Raw genomic sequence first — 11,544 nt, 5'->3', positions numbered from 1 at the left:
TTGTATTTATTTAAAAGTAACAGATTTGAAGACTATATAATCCAGGATATGTACTATAGATGTTGCATGCAATGTGTGTTGGTGTAATTCTTATACATTTTTCTAGAAAAACAAAAAAAAAGATCACAATAATTAAATAAACTTAGAAAAAAAGAAAAAAAATATTTTGCTTAGTATATTGTCCCCAACATACTGAGGATATTGTCTTGCTATAAAACCAGTGTAATACGATCACCAAAAAACACTTAATTTTTTTTATTTTCTGATATACTTATTTCTTAAAATAATTCCTTAAACGAATTTGCGGTCAACTGGGGGAGGGTGGGCCGCAATGTAGTCCAAACTGCGCTGGATGGCTTCTGGGATTGGTGGGGGAACTGGGATATGACTGCCCTGTGAAACATAAGAATATATTAGTTTTCCTTTAACCCGACCACTATTTTACAAACGTTTATTTCATTACTTAATGTGTTTATATTATTTTATTTAATTACGCTACCATTAACAAATATATAGTGGAAAATTCTGACCACAGCTACTGGAAGCTTTATGTCCTTCCCTATTAATGATAAAATTCCGATCGTTATTGTATTTACACCCATATTGTGGTATATGTTTCGCCTCTAAACGAGGCATCATCAGGCAATGAATTTTACAAAAAAATGCCGTACGAACGTCTAATATCTCAGTTACTTAATGTACTCATATTTCAACCTAAGCTGGCTATGTTTTAATTTTGAATTATTGAAAAATTAGATATATCTGAAGCAATATTACATATATAAAATATTTTATCTATACTAATATTATAAGGATAAAGAGATCATAAAGTAATCAGTATTATGATCCACTCCGGACCCACTGCATTTAACCAACACTCATTAAGTTATGAGCACCTGAACGAAGCCGGGGTGGGCCACAAGTTTAAGTTATATAACACTAGCAAGTGCTTCTGATAATAATATTAGAAAGGAAGAAAGTAAAATGGAATTAATTCGTAATGTAGGTAGAACATTGACTGTGACTCTAGGGAAATCTAAGTCGAGCTTACAATACTTAACCAATTTAATAACAAGTAAATTGGAAATGGAGCAGGTTATTTCATTCCCAACAAATTATTTTATTTTATACGAAGTCACGACGAGGATTATTTAAATATTATAATATATATTTGTGTAAAATTATGTCTATAAAAAATATAATGATTTTGTTACATATTTTTTAATTCCATCTGTATACTATATAAAAAGTAGTAACAGTAGTTCAATGTGCACTGATTCATGATCGATTGAATATCCTGCGAATCCATTTAGAAGGTTTAAGCTAAAATTCCTAAATACCACGTTTTTTATTTTGGACTTTATTAAAATTTGCTATGGTATAATTATATCCGAGTTTATTCCACGCAAAAACAACTATAACATATATGTAAACACCAGCTAGGTACTAAATAATAAAAAATAAATGAAATCGGTTCAATTAGATTTTTTTTTTAATCACACATATAAAAACAGCCAGAAACTCCTGCTTTTTTTGAAGTGGGTTGAAAAATAAAGGAGAACTAACCTGAGGTTGGTAGCCGTTCTCGTTGGCAATGTAGGATAAATCGATGGGGCTGCCGTCGGGTGCTGTGTATCGTACTCCTCCCTTAATTTCGAGTGCAGGGTTGTCCTGAAAAATCAATAAAATAGCATATATTGTACGTTTTTTCTATGGCCAATGGTAGCCCTAGGTATTGAGCCTGGATTAGTTTTCCAAAAATAAATGTTATGCCTCTTATCTTGTTATTTAACTGTCCAATCTACGCCCTACAACCAAAAAGCAAGCTGCTTGGTGGCTGAAATAAGTGACACTATGGAAGACTTCTTACAGTCAACCTCAAACATATCTTAACGGTTTATTATATCGGCTTTTTTCAATGCTCGCGGGTTTTATTCTCGCTCGATAGAAGTTTTGTCATGACAATAATATTTGGGAAATGGGGTTTGTTAGTAATACTCCCTACAAATCTAGATAAACACCTTGGTTAACTATCGCGATGAATAATAACTGACCTGACCTCATGTTCATCTTATCATCATTCACTGATACCTTGCCAGCATATACCGTTAGCACAGTGCACCATTGCATTATCGTAATTTATCAAACATTTGTATTTATCACTATGATTGTTTGTATTGGTTTGGTCGTTTTCTCTGTATATTATGTGTATATTTTCAAATATATTTTTATTATTTCTATCAGTTATTTAGTACTCATAGGACAAGATCCGCTTACTTTATAAGGACCTAGGATACAAACTTGTACCGTATTATAAGTCTATATAGTTTCTGTATCTCAGTACCACTTCTTGATATTAATAATAAAGACAATTTAAGTTAATTCATTCTATATATATAATATATATAGCACGTGGTCGACGCGTGAATACAATTCATTTAAATATATAAAAATTAGAGGTATAAATTTAAATTAACACCAAATTTAATACAAAATTAACATAAGTACTTTAAATAATTAAATCATTGACTTTGAAACTTTTAACATCGCATTAAAAGACAAATTAATGGACCCTTCATCTTGTGAAACATACATATTTGGAGCGAAATGTTTAATTAATACATTAAAAAGGACTCATTATGTATTCAAAATAGATTCTATAGAACTTTTAATTGAATGAAATTATTGAAATAAAAGATTCCAAGTTAAAAGTGACGTAGGTGAGAGCGCATTATAATTACAAACAATAACCTTTTATATTACTTTTAATTTAAGCTACTGTTTGTGAAACATTTCTCTTCTTTCATATAACACTTGTTTGTAATATTATAATATTAATAATAATATATTTGGTAGTAATAATCTGAATAGTAATCACAGATGAGGTACTTAAATTCATTGTCAACAGTCGAGGTTAAGGTAAGCGTAACATTAATTTAAACCTAACATGCCTATATTTCCGTGACGTGCCTAATGACCGCCTCTTGAATTAATTTAGTTTGCTATCAGTGTTGCCATCACGGGAGAGTCAGTCAGAAATATATATACAGAGAGTTTTGGTGTTGGCCAGAGACTAATTCACGACCACTGGGGTGTAGAAGTCAAGATTGTAAGCCACAGAACCTTAAAGCTCTTAACAAGCTCTATTTGTACGAGAATATACTGTGAATAAGCCTAATCTAAGTGATATTATGTAAGCTGACATGTTTGGATAGTGCAGTATGTCAAAATATTGCATGATCTAAAGAGCAAATTTAAATGTCACATCAAGTACGTTTAGGCATTACTCACATCACAGCCTAATGATTGTGTTACAGGAAAATAACCTCTGAACTATGGTTTAGCTGTAATGTATTAATTATATAAAAATGTTAGTTCTTCCCGGAGTAATCTAAGTCTGGTAATAAAAATTGCTTAAAATTTTTCAAAATAAGTGTCTTTCATAAACAACTACTAGCAAAATATGCAGAAATATATCTTTATCTTTTAAACAAATGGCTACGGACAGAATGTAATTTACTTAAGCGAGTTAAAAATGGAACAACGGAAAATGTTTAAAAGTCAACATAAAGTATTTATATACCTAAACAATAAACGTGATGCAGAAGGAGATGACCTTGCAATCTCAATCAAATTTAATTCTTGGAATAGTGATCTTGATCAAACTACATAAGAGACGCCTTTACTCGATAGGGAAACGAATAAATCATTTTATATATATATATTACTACTTCGCCCGCATGGAATAGTTACCTTTGATGACATTTTTAATTATTTATAAAAAGCCAAAGAAAAAAGTCTTGTCGTTCTTCCTTCAAAAATTACGATTTACCATAGACTTAACTTTAATAAATTTTTAAAAACTTTAAATGTTTTATTTATTTATACTTAATCCACACACAGCTTTAAAAATAAATTTCAAGTTGCTAGTTTTAAAAATTACAATACATCCCTACAAACGTTCATCTCCTCTATCAAGTCCTTACAACCCTTTTTTCGCATTAATAAGTAGTCTTTGGCCTTTCTTAAGGTATAGGCTATCTGTGTACCAAATTTCATTTAAATCTGTTCAGTAGCTTTAGCGTGAAAGCAAGACAGACAGACAGAATTACTTTCGCATTTATAATATTAGTAAGTAGTAAGAATAGAAGATTTTAGTCTTTCCAATAAATATAAGTATGTTAAACTAAAAAATTAACTATTTCTAGCTTAATAATATAAAACATTATTATATGGAATTTACGGTAAACATGTTTACGAATCGGTGTAATGCTCAGTGCTCGGGCGATTGAACTGCGAACACAAATTGTATTTTTCCTGTCTTATTAAATCGAGATCACTGAGGCGACACCTATCTTGATCGATTTATAGCGACAGATAAGTAAATAGACGTTCATTCAATTTATTTATATTACATCTACCTTGGTACAGCGTCTTAAAAATATAAAATACGTTATTAACTAATCCTTACTAATCTGGTAAAACAGAAATGGAGTTTGTTCATTTATAGATATATTTATTATACATTTACTTTCACAACTGTTATCCCAGATTTGGCAGTCAGAATCATTACTGTCAACGTCGGGGTGACCGCTACACTTGACCGTTTGTTTAAATCTAACATGGTAGAGATGTTATCTAATGCCATAATAATAAATAATTTCCTTTTAATAATAAATCTTTCCATCACCGAAGAGTCAGAGAGTAATGTAATTTTACACTAAGCATTTATATGTTGGTAAAATTCATAGTGGCAATTTTTCGGTCTAAGTGAGAGTGTAACCCACTAGACCAAGGGTCTTCAACCTGCGGCCCGCCGATATGTTTTCTGCGGCCCACCAAAAGCATAGAGCCACTCTCAGTAACGACAACAATTAAGTTATAAAAAGTACCTTTAATATAAAATAAAAAAAATCCTTATAAAAATACCTATGATGCGGCCCTCTGTACAGAAAAAAAAAATTTTGGCCCTTGATTTGTAAAACGTTGAAATCCGCTGCACTAGACCTATGACGCACTCATAAAAACTGAAACCGTCTATGAAGTGTGTTATAATGGTATTCTATCAATTGTAGAATATTAAGAACGGTGAAATTCGAAAGTTATAAACAAAGCATATTGAAAATTTATGTATTAGATTTAATTAGTGTGATACACCGCAATTCTAATAGGATCCTCCAATAATCCTGGATCGTCCGATCGTCGTTTTTCTTCTTATGTAATTAAAACTCCAAACAAAGTTATCTGTTTGGGTCATTTCAAATCTGGTGGTAAGTATAACAATAGCCTAAAGGTATATGAATAGCAGCATGGACATCATTATTATTATATAATCCCAGTGGTACCATTCATCATCATCTGTTAACCATTCTAAGATATCCATGTATCTTATCTCGTAATTTTATTACTTATTGTCACACTTTTAGTGAAACATAGCTTACAAAGCAAGCTAATATAGGTAAAACTGAGGTAACTACTCAGATGACTAATTACAAAGTCTACCTAGGTCGGACTCTATAGCAAAGTCCAGGATATACCTAAAGTCTATTAAAATTTAAACTTACAGAGTTGCCGTTCTTTACTACACCATCGGCTTGACCAGAGATTCCATTGGACGTTTCATATTCATACTGGAAGGCACCCTCGGGGCTGATATCATATCCGGACCTAACTACAGAAGCGGAAGCCTCGTCACCACCAGATTTTACAATGTGGGAGACATCAGCGTGAGCGCTGACCAGCGCGACAGCGAGGATTATGAAGAATTTCTGAAACAAACGTTCCCATTGTTTTTAAGTAACTGAAATAATTTACAAACCATATATTTTACATAATTATTTAAAATAATAAAAATATTTATAACATTAATTAAATTGCCTACGCTCGGCATAAAATGGCCGTGAGTTCTAAACTCTACACTAAAATAAACGGCAATAGTGGCAGCGGCAGTGATGGTACAATTGGGAAGTGGAGGTGGGGTAATCTTCTCAAATATTATATTGCATATACTAAAAATACTCTTAAACCTTTATTTTTTCCAAATTCAGAACTTATTTAACTGTAATGATAACTAGTCACAAAATAAATAAACATTGCACCATAATTAACACAAATTACACTTATCATGATGTTATATGAAATTACAAAATTAATAATTTAGCTCTATAGATTGTAATGCTCAATTATGTTAAGGAAACAGATTTATTAAATGTTTTAAGAAGATGAATTTATAGAATAAGTTGGACTTAAATCGACTAATTGTGAAAGTTTCAACATCTGTTTCATTTACTTTATAAAATTACAGTAATAGAAATAGACAATAATATTGCTGTATTATTTACTATTAAACCATACTGAATGATCAATCGCAAATGTCAATAATATGTAAAATAATTTCATTCAGATTATTTTTTAATAATATTAACAACATCTGTGGTGCAATAGTATTACTCTATTAATTAATTAGGTGATGAGTTATGCAAATTTAATTTGAATTTTTAGATCGTCATTTATTTTACTCTATTATTCCAGTCGCCTGAAGTATTTTGTGTCTACGAGTTTTTACACGTCCTATAAACATTTTCAAATGACCCATTAATGGTCCATCCATAGATACAATAACAATTAGACAATTACAATTATGAGTAGATTTAGAAGATTTATAACTAAAACTAGATAATAAGTAATCACAAAACTAGAATTTACTTTTTACAAATAATAATAAAAACAAATATAGGTATATAATTATATTGGGCGGTGATCGAAGCCGCGATTATCGAAAGTTAAAGAACTATACTAAACTATTACACCACCGAGGTTGTCTTTTAAAAAAGTATGTTACATACATTACTTTTCATACCGAGAATGTCATAGCCAATTGGATTAATACAATTACAAATCAAATATTAAATGTCCTTTTAACTGTATTCGTAACTACAATAGTTAAAAACGAGCATTTGTTGTTATTGTTGTGAGGGTATCTCAGAATAATAAGCTAGTAAGGGTAGTAAGCCACTTGGCTACGATGTTCTGGTATAGAAATTGTTTCGAGATATAAATCTGAATTTCGAATTAATTTGAAAAGTGAATCTTACCATTTTGTGTGTGAAGTTTACACGGCAGTGACAGTCTGTTGATGATATTCCATCTACGTTCTTATATAGCCGTGTTTAGAATCAAGATGAGAATATTTTTATACTATCAACATGTCTCGTCTAGTCTACTTGTCATAGATTATGCACTAGATTTGATAATGTGTCTCAACTCAACTGTGAATGCTTGAATGTTTTCCACAACAAATAAAGAATGCAAACTATCAAAAGTATTAAAAAGCTGATGGAATCCACTTCTATCATAAATTATCACGTCTCGCCCGGATGCGAAATCAACATTGAAAAAAATTTATAATATAAGATAATTTAATAGAATAAGAATTTAAATCAATGTAGTTTACAATGCCATGACTCATAGTTTTTTTTTTATATTCAGACTGCATTTGCATATGGCCACAAGTGGAAATCGATTGTTAGTATTTTATCATATGCAATCGAATCGCTATTATGACAATACATATACACAATATAAAGACAATAGTTTACTAGTACATTGCAATTGTTTAGGTAAAAATAATAAGTACATAATGTGAAATACACTTTTATTCAAATTTCATTAACTTCGTTTATTTTTCATGAAATTCCGTTAGGTATTTCGATGTTATTTTATAATAAGGAATACCAGTTTTTAAGTATTAATGTAATAATGCAATTTTTATGTTATCGACTATAAAATAAAAGCTTCTAAAAACATATATAAGCAAGAAACATTTATGTTGCAGATAATTATTGCAAAATAAAAGACAATAAATAAAATAATATTTAAATTTCTTAAACATATGCCATTTATATGAATTTGGTTAGTTAAATGATTTCATATTAAATTTCCATAAATAATATAGACGACACGTATAACAAATGATGGTTCACATGAATCACATGTTAATATGATTAAATAAAAAAGAATAATTAACAAATAGAATGTTGTTCACACTGTATTGGATACATTTATCATCTATTCTATGCAAATCACTGATACAAAAGAGTTAATTCTAAACGATACTAATACTAGATTAGTCTAGTATCAATATATGGAGAAAAATTGTAAGAAATTCTCTGATTGACGATGCATCATCCTATTCGTGGCGCATCAAATAATTACCCACTACCAACATACAAGTAATTAGGAACTAGACTATACTGTAAGAAGGGAAATTACAAATATATCAATAGGTTGAGCTTATTGCTATTCTCCACCAGTTAGGAGAATGGCAATAAGCTCGCCTTTTGTACAAGTTTTATTGAGCAATAAAAAAATAATTTAGGTGACATTAAATATTTACCTTCTATAACATAGCTTACTCTTTGACTACGCACTATATATGATATTATTATTATAGTATGTAACATTTGTTTAAATTTATGCAATACCAGTATAGGTGAACGTAAAGTTCGGGATGTACCCACCTAATTAAATTCAAGGCCAAAGAATCCGATCTGTTTGTCAAATAGAGGAGATTATAAGTATTTTATAGCTATTAAAAATCTGTGTTATCGCAAGGAAGTAAGCCGGTCTCGATTTATACCTATGAAATATTAATAATTTTCAGAATATTTGATACAGATTCGAACTAGATGGTAGGGATAGTTATAAAAGTGTACAAGAGGCTGAAAGGTTCCATGTGAATAAAGAGTTTTAACTGTGACTATGACGATTTTCCAGAAATTAATTATTGTTTATCATTCATTTACAACAAAATATGTGTTAGACACACATACATAGTACCTATAAAATAAAGCTGGTGCTATCTGTGCTTAGATCATTTAAATTAAACAACGAATTTTAATGCAGCTTTTAAATTGCTAATATGTAGGTACGAGTGATTCCAGAGAAACATTTATATGTGTAATACTCAAAGCTGAAAAATTCAAAGCTAGGTAATGCACCCGTGCGAAGTCGAGGCAAGTCGCCAGTAATATATAAATAAATTTTATTAAAGTGCGTTTTACATTTTAAATATATGACGTTACTTATACAATAGCAGTGTACAGTAACAATATGTATTATACTCAATCGTATATAAAGGAACGTAGAAATCTTATAAAACTGAACTACATTCACAAGAAACAAAATGAAATACTGATAATATTATTATTACTTTCATACTAAATTGGCCACATGCCGTCATGGCGGTTCCAATTTTAATCTTCGGAGGCGGCAAATTGCATATTTTATATATTTTTTTTATATGTATGTACTAAGTTTATCTTCATAACTAATTTCACCAACACTATCATCATCACCGGGTCCTTTTCTATTAACTCTAAGATTGAATCTCAATTGATTTTTACATCTGTAGTGAATCGGAATTCAGAACAAACAATTTTAGTAGAATTCGAATAGCAAGAGGACGTGAATCTTAAACCAGTTTTCTATAACCTTGACTTATGAATGATATAATTTTATTAGTCGTTGCATAATTTCCATTTCATTTTTCGTATATAAATCGGTGCTATTGACATAATTTTTAAATATCATTAGAACAGTTAGTCACACAAGATCTTATTTCCAATGTAAAAAAAATATAATGCTTTTATTAAATCCAAAATGAGAATACGATTTATAGCCGTTTTGATGATGTAAAAATCGTCTTAGAATCATCGTCGTGTTGGAAATAAAAGCTGTCTAACAAGGTTTTATTAGGTTTCTTAAAGGTGTTTAAACTTTAAGTAGCGACTTTTAAACATCCCTGACTCACGTAACAAATAATTATGATTCCATAAAATACTCATCCTCCAGAAATGTCAAGTTTTTTAGAATGAACAGTTCAAGTAAATAATTTTGCTAACCGGTGGTAGGCTCACCGCCTGCCTTGTTGGATCTCTTGTTGATGTGCTCGGAATAACGTTAGCCACGTTACTCCGGTGTATGAAGTATTATGTACCTACATCGACAGCTGACAATGACTCTTGGGTTAAGGAATACAGTCATGGCCATTGTGTGTTCTCGTCATATAATCTATCTTCACAAACTTCATTAAGATCAATCAGTTCAGCGGTTTTGTCGCGAAAAGCTAACAAACGGACAGACATACAGTCTATCTATCTGCCTGTCTATCACACATCTCTTTTATAAAATTATTGTGGAAGTATAGATTAATAAATCACTTAATTTCACGCGATCAAAGTCACGCGACAATAGCAAGTCTAGATGATAAATGTTTTTTTCAGTTTTTATGGTCTGACATTTTGATTATGATGATTTCCTGTTACCATTCCTCCTTGACCTTATGGTCAAAAAGTTCATCTTTTTCTACGCCTAGAATGTATCTAGATATTTATCTGTTTTCATAATACATGTGTTCATTAAGTATCGTTCGAATAATAATAATGTTTTTATGATTTATTGACTTATTAATTTACATTTGTATACCATTTAAAAGTAATGGTCATTTATACGATTTAAAATAAACGTCTAGTAACTGCATAGATAAGTTGAATAATCGGACACATTAAAGAAATATCTAATCTAATCTTGAACTGTACATTAATTCTATTCCTGTAAATCTTAATTAATCATATTATAAAAAATTGACGAATGGCAACTTTCGGCTACCTGATTTATCATATTTGTTTGCCTAACAAATATTGCAATAATATATATTATAATGATAAATAAAATTGTGACCAAAGACCTAACGTGTTTCATATTATTACTTTTTAAAGTTTAGCAAAGGTAGACTAAAATTCGTCTGCGTTTCTTCAGTACTCAGTCCCACATATTTCAGGCGCCACGCAGCTTGCTTTGTAAACTTTCTTTCGGCTGTATACTTCGATTACTCTGTGAAATTATAGAATATATCTTAATTCTCTGGAAATTGAGTGGTATCATGATAAATAAATGCCTTTAGCGGTTATTAATGTATTATATTTAGGCGTCGTTTACCCCTAACCATTAAGCGGGACGTCAGCTTGTTTGGGACTTCCTTAACATAGAAAAAATATATTTGGATATTATTTAGCCATCAATAGAAACAGTTACCAAATCAAATTAAAATTAATGGGTACACTGTATTTTAATAATTTACTATAGTTTTACGATAACAGATCTTACAAGTATTGGAGAGATAGAAAAATAATTGGATTGGTAATGATATTATCAATGACCAAACTGGACGAGCACTTTAATTTGATCGATGTTGAGCACGAGTCGTTGGAATTGATTGATAATTATATTCATATTATTTATATCTCCTTCGAAACGGCTTGACCAATTTTTATGAAATTTCCAAATAGGTGTCCACTCCTAACATTTTTTTTTATATTTTGGATATTTTTTTTATTTTTTTATAATGTGTCATTAAAAGCTATATACAATTCTAAAATTTCACCCTTCTATCATCAACCCCAGTTTTTAAATCTCGATTTTAATTTATATAGTAAAACAACGTTTGCGAGGATAGGTAGTTTTAAATGAAATACAATGTGTGGT

At 30.3% G+C, this 11,544-nt stretch overlaps 1 protein-coding gene across 1 annotated transcript; it reads right to left on the bottom strand.

The window, feature by feature from the left end:
• Window positions 1–7,162, bottom strand: LOC131847754 (larval cuticle protein LCP-17-like). The gene is made up of 4 exons (XM_059197405.1): window positions 7,095–7,162; window positions 5,565–5,768; window positions 1,567–1,671; window positions 1–393 (listed from the first exon to the last, which is right to left on the bottom strand). The coding sequence occupies exons 1-4, from the start codon at window positions 7,095–7,097 to the stop codon at window positions 292–294; spliced, it is 414 nt and encodes a 137-aa protein (XP_059053388.1). The 5' UTR covers window positions 7,098–7,162; the 3' UTR covers window positions 1–291.
• Window positions 7,163–11,544: the final 4,382 nt, after the last annotated feature.

This window comes from Achroia grisella, unplaced genomic scaffold (assembly GCF_030625045.1).
Source record: "Achroia grisella isolate CSIRO2021 unplaced genomic scaffold, CSIRO_AGI_Agris_v1 utg109, whole genome shotgun sequence".
NCBI classification, from domain to species: Eukaryota; Metazoa; Arthropoda; class Insecta; order Lepidoptera; family Pyralidae; genus Achroia; species Achroia grisella.
Note: the sequence above shows the minus strand (reverse complement) of the source record. Positions and strands in the feature narration are given on the sequence as shown.